Source organism: Etheostoma spectabile, chromosome 7, assembly GCF_008692095.1.
Source record: "Etheostoma spectabile isolate EspeVRDwgs_2016 chromosome 7, UIUC_Espe_1.0, whole genome shotgun sequence".
Taxonomy (NCBI): Eukaryota; Metazoa; Chordata; class Actinopteri; order Perciformes; family Percidae; genus Etheostoma; species Etheostoma spectabile.
Genome location: NC_045739.1, coordinates 5,029,384 through 5,047,414, shown reverse-complemented (window position 1 = coordinate 5,047,414; position 18,031 = coordinate 5,029,384). Strand labels below are relative to the sequence as shown.

Below are 18,031 nucleotides of genomic sequence, written 5' to 3'. Positions count from 1 at the left end.
TGGTCTGCTTCTTTATGGAAACAATGTATGCTGAAGCCATCAAGTCACACAGACCGGGATGTTGATGAAGCTGTTTTATTTTCAGATGGTGTCAACTCCAGCTTGCTGAAAGGACCTATGGGCCATCTGTAATTAGGGTACCTCAGGGGACCCAGACCGGGATGCTGTAGAGATGGTGAACACATGGTGAGTGTAGAGGGTTCACACTTGTACTGTTTCAAGAGCAGTTTTGGAAAGGATAAGGTGTGTTCTTGGCTAACAAAAAGCTTATGTTTAAGTCTGTTATTATGTTTGTAACCATTACAAATCCACGAACTAAATAATTGTGCATTTCCTTCAATTTAAAGAAAATCCTCACACCTAATATTAGGCCTAGAGGTGGAACCTTTTCAGTAGCCTACATACTACAAGTTGACTATTGTCTTTTTTTTTTGAATAGATGTGTAAAATGTAGCATGGCTGTCATGAATGTCAGAAAGGCTCCGAAATAATGTCCAATGCTGCAATGGTGCACTGTCCCCAAATCTCCAGATGATGGTGCACTTGGAGTCCATAATGGATAAGCCTAGACTCCTTTACTCCAAACCGGTAGTGGGCCGATTTTTTTTTTTTTTTTTTCAAAAGTTGCTTTTGCAGCTATTATTTTAACACATATGCATTGATAAACTATATTAATGTTTTACATGCATTGCCTTTAGGGAAAATGAACTTGTATGGGCTCAACGCGACGTATAGTGGCCACAGAATGTGACTTTAAATAAGCGTGCTGTAAAATATGGTGATATATTTAGAAACCAACACTTCAAAATGTGCGTTTCATTTATGATAAGCGAAATCCAGTCTTTTCCCATAGTGGGTGGGATTAAATATCGTGCTCTGATTGCGCAGTGGGAGTAATGCTGATGATGCTTGCAACTCTTGTTATGACTGCGAGGTCCTGTTTCAATCACTGGCGTCAGACGGACGCACGACACCAACTCAAACCTTTTCACCTTCTCCGTAACAACGTAAATATTGATTTTAAAAGCGAGGCAGCGCCGATCAATTATCGGAGTTTTAATTTGAAAGTTCTTCACGGGACTTAAGCGTAGGCTATCCCTCGCCTTGTCGCTTTGAGGGTCCGACGGATTTTTTTCTTCTTCTCGCATTTACCACGACTGGGAGATCAAACTTTTCCTCTAGCCTATTGTATTGGGTGGCTGGTATAAGAGACCCGCCTGTGACCTCCACGTCTTCCATTATTGCTACTTTTACCGGATCCACAATTTGATACAATTTCAGGTTCTTCACCAACTTCGACTTTTTCCTTTTCCTTTGAATGCGTTGCAAATATGATGATGTCACCGACGCCACTTTTTCCTGAAGTTATGGCGGAGCACAACTTTCCTAACTTCTCTTGGTAAGCACACACAGGCCACTGGCTCTTAGCATCGCTACTCTTTGAATTATGTTTTTGAAAAAAAAACTAACTAACTTCAACTTGTTAATGCTTCTCCATAAGGCGCATGACCACGACATGCATCGTTTGAACAAGGGGAATTTGAATGGAGAGAGAGAACAGAGCAGAGCAGTGAAGTTTAACGATAGAGAGATCGCCTCTGAGGGCCTACAGGCAATTTCTCACTAATAACTGGATCTACCAGGCCTTATAGAAACACCAATAGCTTCTGTAGTGGTGTAAATCGTGCAAGCCTTTCATTAGCAGGCTTATTTTACTGGTAGGCCTACGTTTAGTAGTAAGTTGGATTTCATTGGAACTCAATTGAAGGCGTTTAAAAGTCAGCGAGCCCACGTAAGTCTCCCAAAATATGCAAACCTGCTGACATTGACCTCACCTACATTTTATGACTTCATCCAAGTCAAAGATATCCCCTCTGTGGATGCAACAATAGTTGTGGGTTTGTGAAGTCGACTGTGTTATGTAGACGGATCTGTTATGTAGAACAGATCTAAGCAGCAGGAGTCTAATTATTCTGGACTTAACTTTTTTTTTTCTGTTGATACTTTAGCCCTATTCTGGATGGATCACAGCATTTGTTTTGAACTTCATTCTTGCAGCATGGTGGGAAGGGTGGAAGACCCGCAATCTTCCAAGTTCCTGCTTTTCTGTGTTGATGACACACCTGTGTGTGTGTGTGTGTGTGTGTGTGTGTGTGTGTGTGTGTGTGTGTGTGACAGCTAACCACTAACTGCAGTAATCATCTCTTCATTGTTGACATGTCTTTGTCTAGGACTCACCAGAGATAATTATAATAAGGTATACACACTGAAAATGAAGACCAAGAATCAGCCAAGTTTTGTCAAGCCATGGCATAGTTAACAAATAATCTTATTTTCAAGAAGCATAGATGTTTTTATTTAGTGCACCAGTGTTTTTATTAAAGTTATTCTTTTCCTCTATATTTCATTATATATGAACATTGTGATACTAAATGTTACAAGCTGTTGACTTTTAATTGCCAGACCATGCAGAAATAGTCTGAGTGCATGTAAGGCTGAATTCTGTAACAACCTGAGATTCCTGTTCTGTGTGTGTGTGTGTGTGTGTGTGTGTGTGTGTGTGTGTGTGTGGTGTGTTGTGTGTGTGTGTGTGTGTGTGTGTGTCTACATTGCTCTGCTGCTCCCTGCTCCAATTGCTAGGGTTATGCCAAAAAAATGCCACTTGCTATTCTTAAAACTATTGCTATAGTATAGGGTTGAGCCCATAGTTTAATAAGCAAATACAACCACTAGCAAGTTCAGAAAAGTACATATTCTCTTTCCTTCTCCTGTCATACTTGCTATTAACATACATAACCCTGAAATGGCCCTAATTATGGCATCACGTCTTGCACTTGGGGAGATGATGTTTAGAGATTACAACCAACAAGTTCTCGATGTCATAGCCCAAACCTTAACTTCGACACCAAGTTTGCACACCACCGATATTCTCACACAGAAGAAAGAGAACTCATGTAATATTAGGTGGTCACTTCTTGTCGTGAGCTCTTAAGCATGTGGACTGGTAATACTGTGTGCATTTCTTCTTTTTTTCAGAGTGCACTTGACAGACTGAGTGCACTTGGCTTTACTAATGGAGCACCTCCAGGGCGCGTGGAAGACCCTGAGCAACGGTTTCGGAATGAAGGACTCTGCGTTCGAGGGCCCGTGCCTTTCCCCGACGCTGGTCCAGGGCTTTCCTTGTCAGCGTCGCTCCTCAGATGACGGCAAGATGCCCGACTCTAAGACGAGCAGCACTATCCGTGTCTACCTCCCGAACCAGCAACGCACTGTGGTGAGTGGATCTTTCCTGCATGCAGAAGATGGCATACTGATTTCCAGACTTCCAATAAGGCTGCAGAATGACTGCTGTTGAACACATACAGTAGTACGGAGCTGCTTACATCATGGCAGTCAACAGAGGAATTAATACTTTTTTTGTCCCTCAGGTAAACGTGCGACCAGGAATGACCCTGCACAGTTGCCTGATTAAAGCATTAAAGGTGCGAGGTCTGCAACCTCAGTGCTGTGCTGTTTTTAGGCTGCATCCAGGACAGAGGAGGTGAGCTGCTACCGTGGGTTTGCAAGATCAGAAATTGTACAAATCACATTCCTTCCCGCTGTGGTTATTTTTGCTTGCTTGATACCCCTTCATGCAACGCCTTTTGTCCTGTTTCTTTTTTTTTTTGCTTGCACCAGTAAAAAATTACGGATGGATTGGAACACTGACTGCACCTCCCTTATTGGAGAAGAGCTACTGGTGGAGGTTTTAGATCACGTTCCCTTGACAACGCATAATTTTGTGAGTAGCTAAAGCTTTTACAATATCCTCACACTCAAGTCCCTGCAAAGGGTTACTGCTAAAGAAAGACTTTTTTTTTTCCCCTGTCATTTCCAGGTTCGGAAAACGTATCTGAAACTAGCGTTCTGTGACATTTGCCAGAAGTTTCTTTTGAATGGTTTCCGTTGCCAAACGTGCGGCTACAAATTCCATGAGCATTGTAGCACCAAAGTGCCCACGATGTGTGTGGACTGGAGCAATATCAGACAACTCCTGTAAGTGTCTTCACCTTAAAATGGGAGCATAATGTCAGAAAGGCCATCAGTAACCTGTCAGTACATTCTGTAACAATACTTTTTGTAATAGAATAACATTTACATCCCGAATAATTCATTATAGAAATATAACTGACAGATATGCTTGCCATATAGAATACAAATTATATAAAATGTGTATATCATTTAATTCAATCTGAAGTTGGATTCATAGTGCATCAGAAATTGTGTTGTTGAGATAAAGCTGGTTTTGCTGATGCCACACGTCTCCTGATTAGGTCTAAGCCCGTATATATGGATTTGCATACTCACATTGAGAATAGAAGCTTGTTGGTGGTATTTTGCATGCAACCTATTGCACAGACCGTAAGCATTGAAAGATCCATATCATTGTCAGCCCTTATAACCCCAGATAAGCCCTTTCACCTGACAACCATTGCCGTCTGTAGCAGTCAGCTGTTATTTGATTAAGCGCTCACACATTCCCACGAGGTGTATGGTACGAGAGATTCACTCTCTATCACTCTTTATCTTCAGGTTGTGTCCCACACCTGGTGAGAGCGGTGCCCCGTCACTTCCCCCGCTGACGTCCCGGCGAATGAGAGAATCCTTATCACGATTTCCAAGGTAAGGCGAAGTTTTTAATACATGACCAATCCATAACCCATCCTCTCAATGTTTTTAGGAGTATAGGCTACATACCGTACGTACCTACAGTAGTTATTGACCTCAAGATTACATTCTTCCCATTCTCAGGTGCAAATTATACATGCACTAATGAGACATTTTGGAAAACCGAGTATCTGCATGCACACACAAGATACAAACTATATGAAAATGCTTTTGCGGAATTGAGCCCTCCTCTTTTGCCTCAGAGGAAAGGACATTACTTGTCTTTAGTCGGGCCCTGTAGAGTTTTCAAAGTGTGTGTGTGTGGTGTGTGTGTGTGTGTGTGTGTGTGGTGTGTGTGTGTGTGTGTGTGTGTGGTGTGTGTGTGTGTGTGTGTGTGTGTGTGTGTGTGTGTGTGTGTGTGTGTGTGTGTGTGTGTGTGTGTGTGTGTGTGTGTGTGTGTGTGTGTGTGTGTGTGTGTGTGTGTGTGTGTGTGTGTGTGTGTGTGGTGTGTGTGTGTGTGTGTGTGTGTGTGTGTGTGTGTGTGTGTGTGTGTGGTGTGCGCGCGCCGTCCTTGAGCTCTAACAAATGTGTCCAATCCTCGTAAAACAATTGCAAAGCCGTTTCTCTTTTATGGAGGTATTTCAAATCCAACATTGTTTGCGTCCATGTTTATGTAAATGTTAACAGTTTCCTCTTGCCTTGTCTTTACGGGATCATTGCCGCATATCTTGTCATGTCTCGTGTGCACAAGATAAACAAAACCGGGACCCTCTCATACAAAAACAGCTACAAGAGGTCAAAAACATGTGGGGTGCTACGTGAACGGCAAACTGCTGGCAACGCAGAAAGGAAAAAAAATAAAGTTTAAGTTGCTGTGAATAATAAAAATGAGGTAATGGATGAGTGTACTGGTAATAGATGTGGAGATACATTGGCAGGTTTAGGAAGCCATGAGGACCTTTTCTCATTTTCTGTTATTTGTCGTGCTCGATTACAAAACAGCCGTAGTTCTAATGTGGCAAGAACCTTAATCTTAAATGAACGGAATCCTATTTTTAAGACAACGTCCTCAGCTTTATGGGGGCTTACCAGTCCAAGTGCTGATGTAATGAGATGTGTGAAAAGAGCCTGTTGTTTCAGGAGCACTTAAAATTGTTAAAAAGCACTCTGAGCTGCCAAATTAGTGCTCACAAAGTATCAAGTTGTTCCATGCAGAGCGATCTCAAATACTCTTTTGAAACATAGTCATGTATTGCCAGAAGGGGGATTGCTCTCAAGGAGTGCACTCCATGGTCATAAGTGTTATTTAATATGATCTCTGTTTATATACACCTCACTCAGCTTCCACTGTCCCCATTTTAACCAACAGCTACAGTACAGCACAGTTTAATCCAGTGACAGGGCTGTTTTGGGATATATTTCAACTGTACTAGATTTTTGGGCTTGTAAAAATGAACTTCTCAAGTTAGACTAACATTTGGATTGTTTGCAGATTAACATTTTTGGCTGGTGAGCTTTGTACTAGCTGAGCCAATGCTGATCTTGGCAAGGCCACAACAAAATTAACCAAGAACTATTTTCTCACAGTGCTATTTTTTTGCAGCCCCCCCACCCCGAATATAGCAGGCCTCTTATTGATTTTGCATGTGTGGTAGCAGGTTGTTGATGGCACAATATAAACAGATGAAGTTTGAATGGGGAAAGTGAGAGAAAATGACAGAAATGAAACCAGAAAGCCCCTGCATCAACCACCACCACACCCATGGCAGTCCGATTTTAAAGAAGTCCCAGCATTCATTGTTTGCTTTTTTTGTCAAATGTCAACACTGTGTGTCGTTTTAGTGACAAATCAGTGACACAAGATGTAGACAAAATAATAGCTGCTCGGTCGTAATATTCCATCCGTGTTCACCTTCACAGCTCAGCCCACCGATATTCCACCCCCCATGCCTTCAACTACACCACGCCTTACACACCCACAGGCGGCTGGCTCTCCCAGAGACAGCGCTCCACTTCCACGCCCAACGTCCACATGGTTAGCACTACCATGCCTGTAGACAGCAGCATGATTGAGGTAACTACACACCGAACTTCTTGGGTACTCCTGTAGGTTGGATAGATGGATAGATAGATGGATGGATGGATAGATAGATAGATAGATAGATAGATTGGAAATTCCGGTGTTGCAGCAGCAAACTATCAGACACACAGCACACATACAGAATGTACGTGAAATAACAGGATACAATGAACATGAAATAATAAATTAAAATGTATACAGGTTGGGAATAAAAATGTATGAACTGTTTAACTATTATTGATAAAGCTAGAGATAAACCTATTGTGCAAGGTGCACTTAGTGCAGTATTGTGATGTCCTACTGCATCTACCACCCAGTGATGAAGTGTTAAAATGTTTTATTGCCTGTGGTAGGAAGGATTTCTTGTAGCGGTCCGTGCGACATCGAAGCTGTCAGAGACTCTTAGAGAAGGTGCTCCTCTGTTGGACCAGTGTGGGGTGGAGAGGGTGGTCGGGGTTACCCATGACAACAGTTTATTCAGTGACCTCCCCTCCACCACAGCTTCAAAAGGGTCCTGTTTGCAGCCAATAACAGGACACTTTTGAAGCTGTTCAAAGCTACTCCCTAAAATATCTCCTACATACGTCTCTAGGCATCCCAACTATCTTCGCCCTGCATCTTTCTACCTCTTATCTACTTCTGTGTTATGTAATCCATTCCACCTGGGTGGGGTTCGGCCTGTTTTTTGTAATTCCCCTGATGGCATCTTATTTTAGCGATTTTTAAAATATGCGACACTTGACTTCCCCCTGTGTAGTTCTAGTTTCTGCTTTTTCACTGTCCATGTTCTTGCATAATCAGCTCACTAGTTTTACATGCTTTGTAGAATATCTTCTCTATATTCTGTCCAGGAAGTAACCTGGGCATCACTCTTTGCATCGTTCCTTCCTTACTCTCCTTTACTGTGTCCCTTTTCCTCCTGACCTCACTGGCCCTGTTGTATTGTGTACCCTGCTGGGGAGTAGCTAGACTGCCTGAATACCTCCCCCAGCTCCTGGTGCCATAGATTCTGGCTGAAGAGGAAAGTAGGTATTGTGCACTTCTCCCAGTCTTTTGTTGAGGCCTCATCTGAGAGTCCAGAAAAGGTTAGAAAGCGGAGCGTCTGTGTGCGGTCTGAATGGCATGCATTGCAAACAGGCTATCTGCATTCACATCTTTGTACTGAAATCAAACCATGAGTGACTGCACAGCATATGTTTTACTGTTTGAACACGCTGACAGAATTGTCTTCTTTTTTTTTTTTTGTCTCTCTAGGATGCAATGCGTGATCATGACTCTGGTAAGTGCTTGCTCTGCATTTCGTCATGTTGTCGTTTTACTTTTGTGCTGCATGACACACTTCCTCCCTTCACCCACCCCACTAACCCGCCCCCCTTTTTAATTGTGCATTCATTTAAAACCTAGGGGTTCAAATTCAAAACTTTCCTTGTCTATTGACTATCTAGCCATCCGCTTCTACCTCCAAAATAGAAATATATCATTACAGCATTGGACATTGAGGTCTACCCATCATATTCAACAGACAGTACTAATAGCTAAGGAGTAGAAGTGGTAATACAACACTAATCTGTATGCGATAGCTTCATTTTTTTAGGGTGAGCCTGATAACAAGCATGAAGGAGGACAGTTGTGTAGCATATTGTTAAATAGAGAAGACTAGATTAGAGAGAATTCTGATATTCCATTTAGTGACATCCTAAAAAGTTATGTTTTGCTATCTGACACTAGGGCTGGGACGATATGCCTTTGTCCCGATTCGATTCTTTCCCAATGGGTGCTGATTCGATTGGCACCCATATATTCTAGAGAATTGTAGAGTACATTTCTAACAAAAATAAAAGTTGAATAATGCACTTAGAATATCATGTTGACACTATATCATAAGACATTTGTAAAAACTCATTTTCTAAAAAGAATGCCCATCACATGTCTGTCATTGACATTTATTTTGCTTGTAAAGAAGTACATAATATTGATTTTCTACTTTCCGGTCTGTTTAGCTGGTCACAGATATGTAGTTGCTGTCAGCAGTACTGTATAAACAGAAAATATTGAAGTGAATCATTTGTAAAAAGACAAATATCGTTTCTAGGGAAAATAATCAATTTTATAAATTTGGCCCCCAAAAAATTTTTTTTCGCGGACCTATCTTACATGCTATATAAACCTTATTACATTACATTTCATTTCATTTAGCTGATGCTTTTATCCAAAGCCACTTTCAGTAAGTGCATTCAACCATGAAGGTACAAACTGAAGTGCGTTAGCTTCAAAGTGCTAGCGTACTAGTAATAGCTTCAAAAAAGCCAAACTACAAAGTGCCACATGTAAGTTCAACATGTACATAGAGTTCCCTGGACAGCCAGTAGTAAATGATTGACTTCTTTCCATCCTGAATCGCTTCAACCTTCTCTCTGTATTCCTGAAGCGGGGAGTTCCCCCAGCCAGAGCCCCACAGGCTGGTCCCAGCCCCAGTCCAAAGCCCCTGCACCTGCCCAGCGAGAGAGGGCCCCGTCCTTCAACACTCAGGAGAAAAATAAAATCGTAAGACCTATGTCTTGTCTTGTATGCAGAAGAGGAGGCAATGAATTAGGCTATTCTTTTTCTAAAGCCCAGCCATTTTACTTCTTCATGAAGTATTGGAGTAATATTACTTTATTTGAGTAAAATATTCTAGTACTCTTTACATTCCTTTTGGCTAGTGTGTAGGGTACGGGGTTTAAGTCTCGTTTTTGTGTGCGTGTTGTTGCGTGTGCGTGTGCGTGTGTGGTGTGTGTGTGTGGTGTTATTTTATATGTATATTTTATATGTGTGTGTGTGTTTATAATATATTAATATATAAAAATATATATTATATATATATATATTATTATAGATATATATTATTATATATATATATATATATATATATATATATATATATATATGTGTGTGTGTGTGTGTGTGTGTGTGTGTGTGTGTGTGTGTGTGTGTTATATGTATATATATTATATATAATAAGACACACACACACACACACACACAATATAATATATGTATATGTGTGTGATATATATATATTATATATATGGTGTATATGTGTGTGATATATATATAATATATATATGTGTATGTATGTGTGTGTGTGGGGTGTGTATATTAGTAAATACTTTCAGACCAGTTATGCAATCTACCTTACTTGTGATTTCTGTTTATCCAGAGGCCTCGGGACAAGCGGGACTCCAGTTACTACTGGGAGATTGAGGCCAGTGAGGTCTATCTGAACTCCCGCATTGGTTCAGGCTCATTTGGAACTGTGTACAAAGGGAAATGGCATGGTAGGAATGCATTTCACATGGGGCAGGGCACATTCAGGTGTAACCACTAGCACTTTCACAATTTCATACTACACTTAACACTTTCAAATCAGTTACCTGACACATACAATGGTTGAAAAGTGATCCGTGTGCATGTTGCATGGCTTTTCATATGAGCTCACATTGGGTTTTTATGGGTCAGTGGTAACTGAGCAGACTATTTGCGTTGTAGGTGATGTAGCAGTGAAGATTTTGAAGGTGACTGACCCCACACCAGAGCAGTTTCAGGCATTCAGAAATGAAGTGGCAGTCTTGAGGTAAGAAATGGCATCGATACATTGGGTGTTTTTGTTAAGCTGTGTTTTTCTGCTGTTTTGAAAGTAACAAATTGGTAAATTCTTGGTGAATCATCTTCACTGCAAACTTTTTTTTTTTATCTTCATTTTGGTGATTTCCTCTTTTGCTCTTCTTCTGGTCACAGGAAAACACGACATGTCAACATACTGTTGTTCATGGGCTACATGACGAAGGACAACCTGGCCATTGTGACCCAGTGGTGTGAAGGCAGCAGCCTCTACAAACACATTCACGTCCTGGAGACAAACTTCAAGATAATCCAGCTCATAGACATCGCCAGGCAGACAGCTCAGGGCATGGAGTAAGCCCTGACGAATGGACCTTTACTGATAAACAAAAATAAAAGGATTCAAGATATCATCTGATTTTTTTTTTTTTTTTTTTTCTTCCTCATTTTTAGCTATCTGCACGCAAAGAACATCATTCATCGTGACATGAAGTCCAACAGTATCCTTTCAACCGTGTGGGTGGGTGTGTGCGTGTGTGTGTGTGTGATTACTTAGTGCAGTGTAATCCTCCTACTGACCAGGATGTGTGTTTCCTCAGTGTGCTTTAGCTGTGATTCCTTGACAGCAGCGTAGACATCTTCTTGCATGAAGGGCTAACGGTGAAAATTGGAGACTTTGGTCTGGCGACGGTGAAGGCCAGATGGAGCGGCTCTCATCAGGTGGAGCAGCCTTCTGGATCCATTCTCTGGATGGTCAGTAACACAGCTTTGAGTTCACTTAAGCATATAAGAAGACTTCATTGAGACACGTTTTGAAACACAAACGGATAAAATAAATATATAAAAATCCCAAAATAAAATATCATCCCTTGTGTTTCTTTTTAAAATCTGTATGTCCACAGGCTCCTGAGGTTATCCGCATGCAGGATAACAACCCCTACAGCTTCCAGTCTGATGTCTATTCCTATGGAATTGTTCTCTTTGAGCTGATGACGGGAGAGCTCCCATACTCCCTGATAGCAACTAGAGATCAGGTAAAGTCTCATCATTTCACATGTCATATTGTATGTCAGGTGACAATAGTTTAGTGGTACAGCTCTATACATGTATATAGGTGGCATTGAGATGCTGTAATAAGACTGCAAGTTGTTGCTACTTTGTTAAATTGGGCGTGTAAAACAGAGCTGTAACCCACAGTCAGACATATTCCTAAGCTCTAGGCCTCGCCTGGGTCCCAGTGTCAGGCTGCACAGCCAAGGCCTGAAGGTGGTGGAAAGACACTGGGTCGCTGTCTGTGGAGCTGCCCTAAGGCCCACCATGGAACAGAGACGGGCGTCCTGGAGCCACTGGCCTAATTTTAGACCCCGTAACACAACCCTGTTTGTGGGTGAGGAAAGGGGTGCGTGTGTGTGTGTGTGTTCTGTGTCGTCCTCCCACAGGCCATGAGACCTGGTTTGGATCGTGTCTGGCTCCTTGTTCAGTTTGGTTCACTGTGTTTGTATTCAAAATAGGCTGAAGTACAAAGTGTGCCCATAAGTACTGTTATGATGCACTGCTGAACTGGAAAGCACATAGAGTGCTCTTATTATCCATTCTATCTCTGCTGCATCATGCCTTCACAATAGTTGCAGTGTTTCAGAGGCTTGCCACCTTTGGCCCACGGGCTGTACTTCTATAATATCTCTGCGATTGACTGCTGATTTAGGACTGATCAGGTGTCCTTACTGTCACACTGACTTGGATCAATAGCTCAACTCTGAAATATTTCCAAAAGCTCCACACACTCCCTCAGTCTATCTGCTGTGTGTGACTCCCTCCTCTCAGATTATCTTCATGGTGGGAAGAGGCTATTTGTCTCCAGACCTCAGTAAGCTCTACAAGAACTGCCCTAAAGCCATGAAGAGGTTGGTGGCCGACTGCATCAAGAAGTCCAAGGACGAGAGGCCCCTCTTCCCGCAGGTGAAGTACAGTCTAATTGTAGACAAACTAAAGCTAAACAAAAAGAGTTTTGTTTAATTAATCTTTTTTCTTTTTTTCACTTTTGATGCATTTTTTTTTTTTTTTTAGATCTTGTCGTCCATTGAGCTTCTCCAGCACGCCCTACCTAAGATAAACCGCAGTGCCTCAGAACCGTCCCTGCACAGAGCCTCTCACACTGAGGATATCAATGCCTGTACTCTGACCTCCACCAGACTGCCTGTTTTCTAGAAGCTCAGATAGCACTGCCCCTTACACCTCACCCTCCTCCTTCTCTTTAAAAATATCCCAAACAGTCCAAATGCTCAGTACGCCCAAAATTCTCCACATACAGATAGAAATGTAGACCTAAGGATGTACATGCAATCATACATAGACCCATGCTAATCAATAGAATATGTAAGGGAGAGAGGAGAGAGGGAAGTGCCTCTGAGATTTACAATGGAAGGGAGTGAGTGATGATGGATTGCATTGGGATGTACACGTGAAGAGGATGGCTTAAGATGCATCGAGTTGGTGCCTTGCTTTTCATCACTGCATGTATTAGGAAGTAGGCAGAGTCTCCACAGTGGAATTGCATTTGGTAAAGTTTGTAAATACATGCACGCACACCTACCTAAGACGACGATAAATGGACACTGAAGGAAGCTCAAGAGAGACAGATGTGTCTCTCTTGATTTGGGTTCTGGGATGTGAAGCACACCCTTCTATCTGGCAGCCCTGTTTTCTGATGAAGAGGACCTTTCAAGCTTATATGCCTTAAGAGGAAACAAAGCCTGGACTAAGATCCTGCACAATTCACCTCCTCTTGATATCACAAAGCCGTTGGATGTAGTCCCTTTAGTTGCACAGTGGTAGTTGATTATGCATTGTCGTAAATGATAATTGCGTAGATATGGGAAATTGTTGTCCTTTTTTTTTGTTCTTTTAATTGTTTATATTTTGGGGTCATGTTGGAGGACTTATAGCCTGTCAGACAGCGAGCACGAGTGATGACGGAAAAATTCAATTTGCACATTTTAGCAAAAGCAACGGTTATGTTTCAACAGTCTACACATTTGCTTAAAGGCGCTGAGTAAACACACATTCTTATCAGTCCTCACCATGGGTAGGCTATCATGAGCTGGACATTTGGCGGTTGTCTTAAATGTTTAAAATGATTTGGAAACTAATTTGTATTTTTTTTTTTGATGTCTCTTTCAGGAGGTTAAATGTTTTTGTGTACTTGGTGAGAAAGTTGTCTATTCAATATTTTAATAAAATTAAGTTAAATTACTTTGCCAAAGATGTGCTCCTTGTATTTGTTTTACTTCATATCATGTATAGTCAACATGCTCTATGTTGCATGGGTAATGTTTGACTACTTGACCTTAATTTCAAGTGCAGGTATGGAAGCAGGTGAGGTGGTCAGTTGACATCAGATTATACAGTCCCTCTTCTTGTTCGTTATCAGTAAAATCCCACGCATGTGCAAGACTTTGTGGCAGGGTGAAATGTTTGCTGTAGCAGTGGCAACGTGGTGTAATCCCGCAGGGAATCCAGTCCAGACACGCCACCAGGGGATTCCACCATTGGCTGATGCTGCAGTGCACTGCATAGCCACTGACAAGCTCAGTAGAACAACAATCATTCAGTAAGGCAGGGACACGTGGTGGTTAAAAAAGACAGTTATATTTTGTTTAAGTGTAAACATCCAACGTGTAGGTCCTGCTGGGCAGAGCTACTTGACTTAGTTCAGTGCCAGGTATAAATGTATAGTAAATATTGGAATATTCGCTGTAATCAAAATATAGAAAAAAAATGTTTATTTTGAATTTGAATTGAAGCAAAAACCATGATAGAAGCTTTATAAATTCTATCTTATTTGATCACAGGGTAAAATAGACCATGTCATCAAAAGTGGAGCAACACAATATGAGCAAAACCATCGGCTGACCGCTAGGCATCTATTTTTACAACAGTTTTACTATATGTGTATATCTGTTCTATTTCTGCATTCTAAGAAGCCACACTGGCTGGCCAAAATGAAACCCACCGAGCCCAAACGTCCGACACCCCTAGCCTACAACAGCTCCATCTAGTGGAGGTTCCTCCATGATGTGTGTTGGCCTTATTCACATAAGTCCTGACAAACAGTGGTGGAATTGAAACAGTACCATTGCAGTAATGTAAAAATAAAATACAACTTTATTTTAATGCAGAGGGGCAACTGATTGTACCCCATTACTGGTAAAAGTTCTGCCTAATCATGTAAACTACAGAAGTATAGTCAGCAAAAGCTGTTAGAACTACTTAATATACCTTTAGTAGGACCATAAGATGAGATGATTTATGGGGTTGGAAGTAGCATGCGTTGCACTGAAACCATCTGAGAAGGGCAACAATTATCTTTTGTAAAGGGGTCAAAAGCCCAAATGTTTGAGAACCCCTTGTTTAATATTTAACAATGTATTTTATTTATAACCTTGTATACCTTTTTCAGTAGTAGTTAAGTAGTAAGTGACCATTTGTCTCTGAAATGTATAGCATTAAAGTAGAAGTAAAAAGTACAGTGAACCTACTTTAAAACTTTACTGAAGTACAGTAGTTAGGTAAATGCACTTAGTTACTTTCCACCTCTAAAGATGATGAATTTAAAAGTTATAAAGTTATTTTATTTCCTGGATAAGTGTATAAGTGAATTAGCTCATCACAGGCAGAAAGAACTCTGCTCTCTGCTGTTTGACTCACTCCACTGGAGTGGAAATAACAAATCTATTCAGGCAATGCAGAGTCAAAGGGAAGAGAGAAAGACAGCTTCCTTATACAGTACATGCTGTTTGACAGAGACGACCTCCAGACATGGTGCTCCAATCTATAACAGGAGCCCTGTGAGCATTATAATAGTGTCTACCAAGACAGCTACCAGCATTTCAACTCTATCTGGCAATAAAAACCCATCAAATTTGATATTCATATGGGGGCTGTTCTCTAATGGGAACAGAATAGAAGGCTGCATATTTATCTATGATGCTGTAACTGCAAGCTAAATCTCTATGATGAAAGATCCATTGCCTACTAAGCATATGTATTGTGATTGTCATTTAAATAGCTTCCTCAATTCTGTGACATAGTGAAGGCAGACTCATGCAGCTCAGCTGGCTAATTATGTAACCATAACACTGATACTGTATGTAGACCTCCTCAAATCTACCACCAGATGGCAACAAGAAGCTCTGTATTTGCCATGTTGTCCACAGTATTTAACTATTGAAGCAGCAATGTTGATGCTGAATATTTGTGCAGTGTTTTTTTTTCCATTTTAATCCAGTAAAAGCAGTGAGTGTTAAAAAGGAAGTGTGTTGTGTCATGTTACGTTATGTTAGAAATGATAATCAGGTGATATTCAATGATCCCTGTGTTCATCACTCTGCACTTTTTCATTGTCCTTCATTGCGGGATGGGAGCGCTGCTCTTTGGATGTGTTCTTCAGCAGATGGTCAGTGCAGTGTGCACCCGCAAGGCACAAGTTGTTCATGTTGTGCAGCAGCTTGGCAGGCAGCTGGGAAGAGTCTAGACGGAAGCTCCTCAGCTGGAGCTTCAGGGCCCACAGTGTCATTCCTCTGAGTTCTTCAGTGGATTTTACTGCCACCAGACCCAGGTCAGTGTGCTTGGTATAAGAGGGCAAAAACATCAGCACCATCTGGAAGCCTCACAAATACATAATGGTGAACATATTTTGATCTGTGGGAGATGTTTGCTGATATTTGTTAAAGCAAAAAACATGAATTTGCTGTTCTTAGACAAATAACAGATGTTGAGTCATCTAGCTCCAGACTTCTCAGCAAACATATGCTCCCATCAGGGCTTCTGCAGCCATTGCAATTACTAATGCGTCATCTGTATGCAGAATATGTACCAATGTTGGTGGCTGGTGACCTGCATGAATAACATGAGGACGCGCACCAAGGCATCATGTCAGTGAAAAGAGCACACTAGAAATGTTGAGGTTATCAGAAACATTTTGAACATATTCTCATGGTTAAGTGCAGGTAAAATGTTTAAAATGTTAAAGAAGACACCCTCCACCTAAAAATGTGTTTTGCTTATTGTTATCGTCATGTAGATGTTTGACCTCCGCTGTGCAGAATGATGTATGTGACACGAAGGAAAGTTTCTTTGTGAAATCTGAGTTCAAGACGTGTGTCTTAAATCATGTCTGGAGGGGATCTCTTAAAGGTTTCAGAATGTCTTCACATTGTATGAAAATACTGCCCTTGATAACATCAATAATAATTAGTACAGATCATACTGTACGTGTTGCATATCAACAAATCTTGTGCAAAAACACTGAAACAATGTTCAGACCCCATGTATGATAACTTGATCATGTACAGTATGCATATGCTGTGGGTTCCTTGTGCTCTCTAAGTGAAGAAAGCAGCGTTTAGTTGAAATGAAGATCTGGTGGGACGTTGTGATGTTGTCACAAGTTGGCTTGCACAGGATACCCAGGCAATCACGATGGAGCCTCCAGGCACTCATCCAACTTTTCTGTGATATTGTTCAATGTGGTAGAAGCCTTATCCAGAGAATAACAAAACCTGAATGATTAATAAACGTTGGTGAGTCATGAGGTGATATCTGTCACACATGCAATATTTGAAAGAAAAGTTAATCACATTTTAATTCCTGCACTTTATGAGCCTAAACACAACTCGCTGCTTCATCTCACTTCATAAACTGGACTTAAAATCCCAAAAGTAACTGTTCACATTTAAAACTCAATTCAAATAAACACATCTAAGCCCAGTAACTCATTACCATGGGTCTTTGTTAAAGTGATTAGAAATAGATTAAAAATAACCATTACAACTACTATTTAGTACACAGTATTTACTAATGATAATCACTATGACCACCATTTAGGGTTACATGTTCAGAAAGTGAGTACCAGACGGTGTACACCTATAGAAATAGATTTCCAGTGACGCAAAAGCAAAACTCAATATTCTTGGAATGGCTTTTAAGATATTCACCTTACAGCTTGGTTCATATCATGTCATTGACAAAACACCTACTAGAACCTAATGCTGTACCTAATATATACTATAACGTCAGTATTTCCTGTCTATCTAAGCAAACATGTAGGTGAGCAGTTGTGGAGTCATCTAGTTTGAAAATAAAGCTTCTTTAGTCAGAGAACAGACTTCCAGAGGACTTCCTCGGCGTGCAGATGGTCTCAGCGTTCGCTGGATCTTCACCGGCAGTGTGGATTTGCTGGAAGACAAGAGAATCGGGACTTTGTATGAGAGGAGCACGCCTTTCTGAAAGAAATCCTCGGGTTTCCACTGTGCCCTCCAATTTAAGCAAAAGACATATTAATATTCAGGCATCTTCCCCAAAAAGACCAGCCTTTTTTAGCACGTTCATATGTCTTCTCATGGATTTATTTGTGAACCAATCCGACACAAATACAGTAATCCCACATTGTTACCCTGTGAGACAGACACCACAAAATAAAGGCACAAACAAAGCAGAGGGAGTGCATTACCACAATACAGATATCGCTCCATGCATTGTAAGTAATATGGTGTGTGCAGCGCAGTGTATACAAACTGTTGGAGTGGTATGGATTCCTCACTTCTTTGCATATTTGATAAAACTCGTAACCTTGTTGAGCATAATGGTTTTCTAAAGAAATACTTTTACTCATAACAGCACACATACGAGGCCACACACCAAACA

At 41.1% G+C, this 18,031-nt stretch overlaps 1 protein-coding gene across 4 annotated transcripts; it reads left to right on the top strand.

Moving 5' to 3' along the window:
- Positions 1-92: 92 nt before the first annotated feature.
- raf1a (Raf-1 proto-oncogene, serine/threonine kinase a) lies at positions 93-13,580 on the top strand. Of its 4 annotated transcripts, none has more exons than XM_032521760.1 (18): positions 93-186; positions 3,037-3,274; positions 3,429-3,541; positions 3,679-3,781; positions 3,878-4,035; positions 4,573-4,662; positions 6,568-6,721; positions 7,693-7,812; positions 7,982-8,006; positions 9,156-9,271; positions 9,927-10,044; positions 10,256-10,340; positions 10,505-10,681; positions 10,781-10,827; positions 10,962-11,080; positions 11,230-11,361; positions 12,152-12,286; positions 12,395-13,580. In XM_032521760.1, the coding sequence occupies exons 2-18, from the start codon at positions 3,074-3,076 to the stop codon at positions 12,533-12,535; spliced, it is 2,034 nt and encodes a 677-aa protein (XP_032377651.1). In that variant the 5' UTR covers positions 93-186; positions 3,037-3,073; the 3' UTR covers positions 12,536-13,580. The 4 variants fall into 4 exon arrangements, with proteins under 4 accessions (XP_032377651.1, XP_032377650.1, XP_032377652.1 ...); XM_032521759.1 differs by lacking the exon at positions 93-186 and adding an exon at positions 903-1,399; XM_032521761.1 differs by lacking the exon at positions 93-186 and adding an exon at positions 904-1,399 and having other exon boundaries at positions 7,693-7,752.
- The last annotated feature ends 4,451 nt before the right edge of the window (positions 13,581-18,031 follow it).

Bases quoted from the DNA above. Each gene is read 5' to 3' on its own strand.
- raf1a (XM_032521760.1), top strand. From the start codon at position 3,074: ATGGAGCACCTCCAGGGCGCGTGGAAGACCCTGAGCAACGGTTTCGGA. The intron at 6,722-7,692 runs GTAACTACACAC...GCTGGGGAGTAG, and splicing joins TAGACAGCAGCATGATTGAG to CTAGACTGCCTGAATACCTC. The intron at 12,287-12,394 runs GTGAAGTACAGT...TTTTTTTTTTAG, and splicing joins AGAGGCCCCTCTTCCCGCAG to ATCTTGTCGTCCATTGAGCT.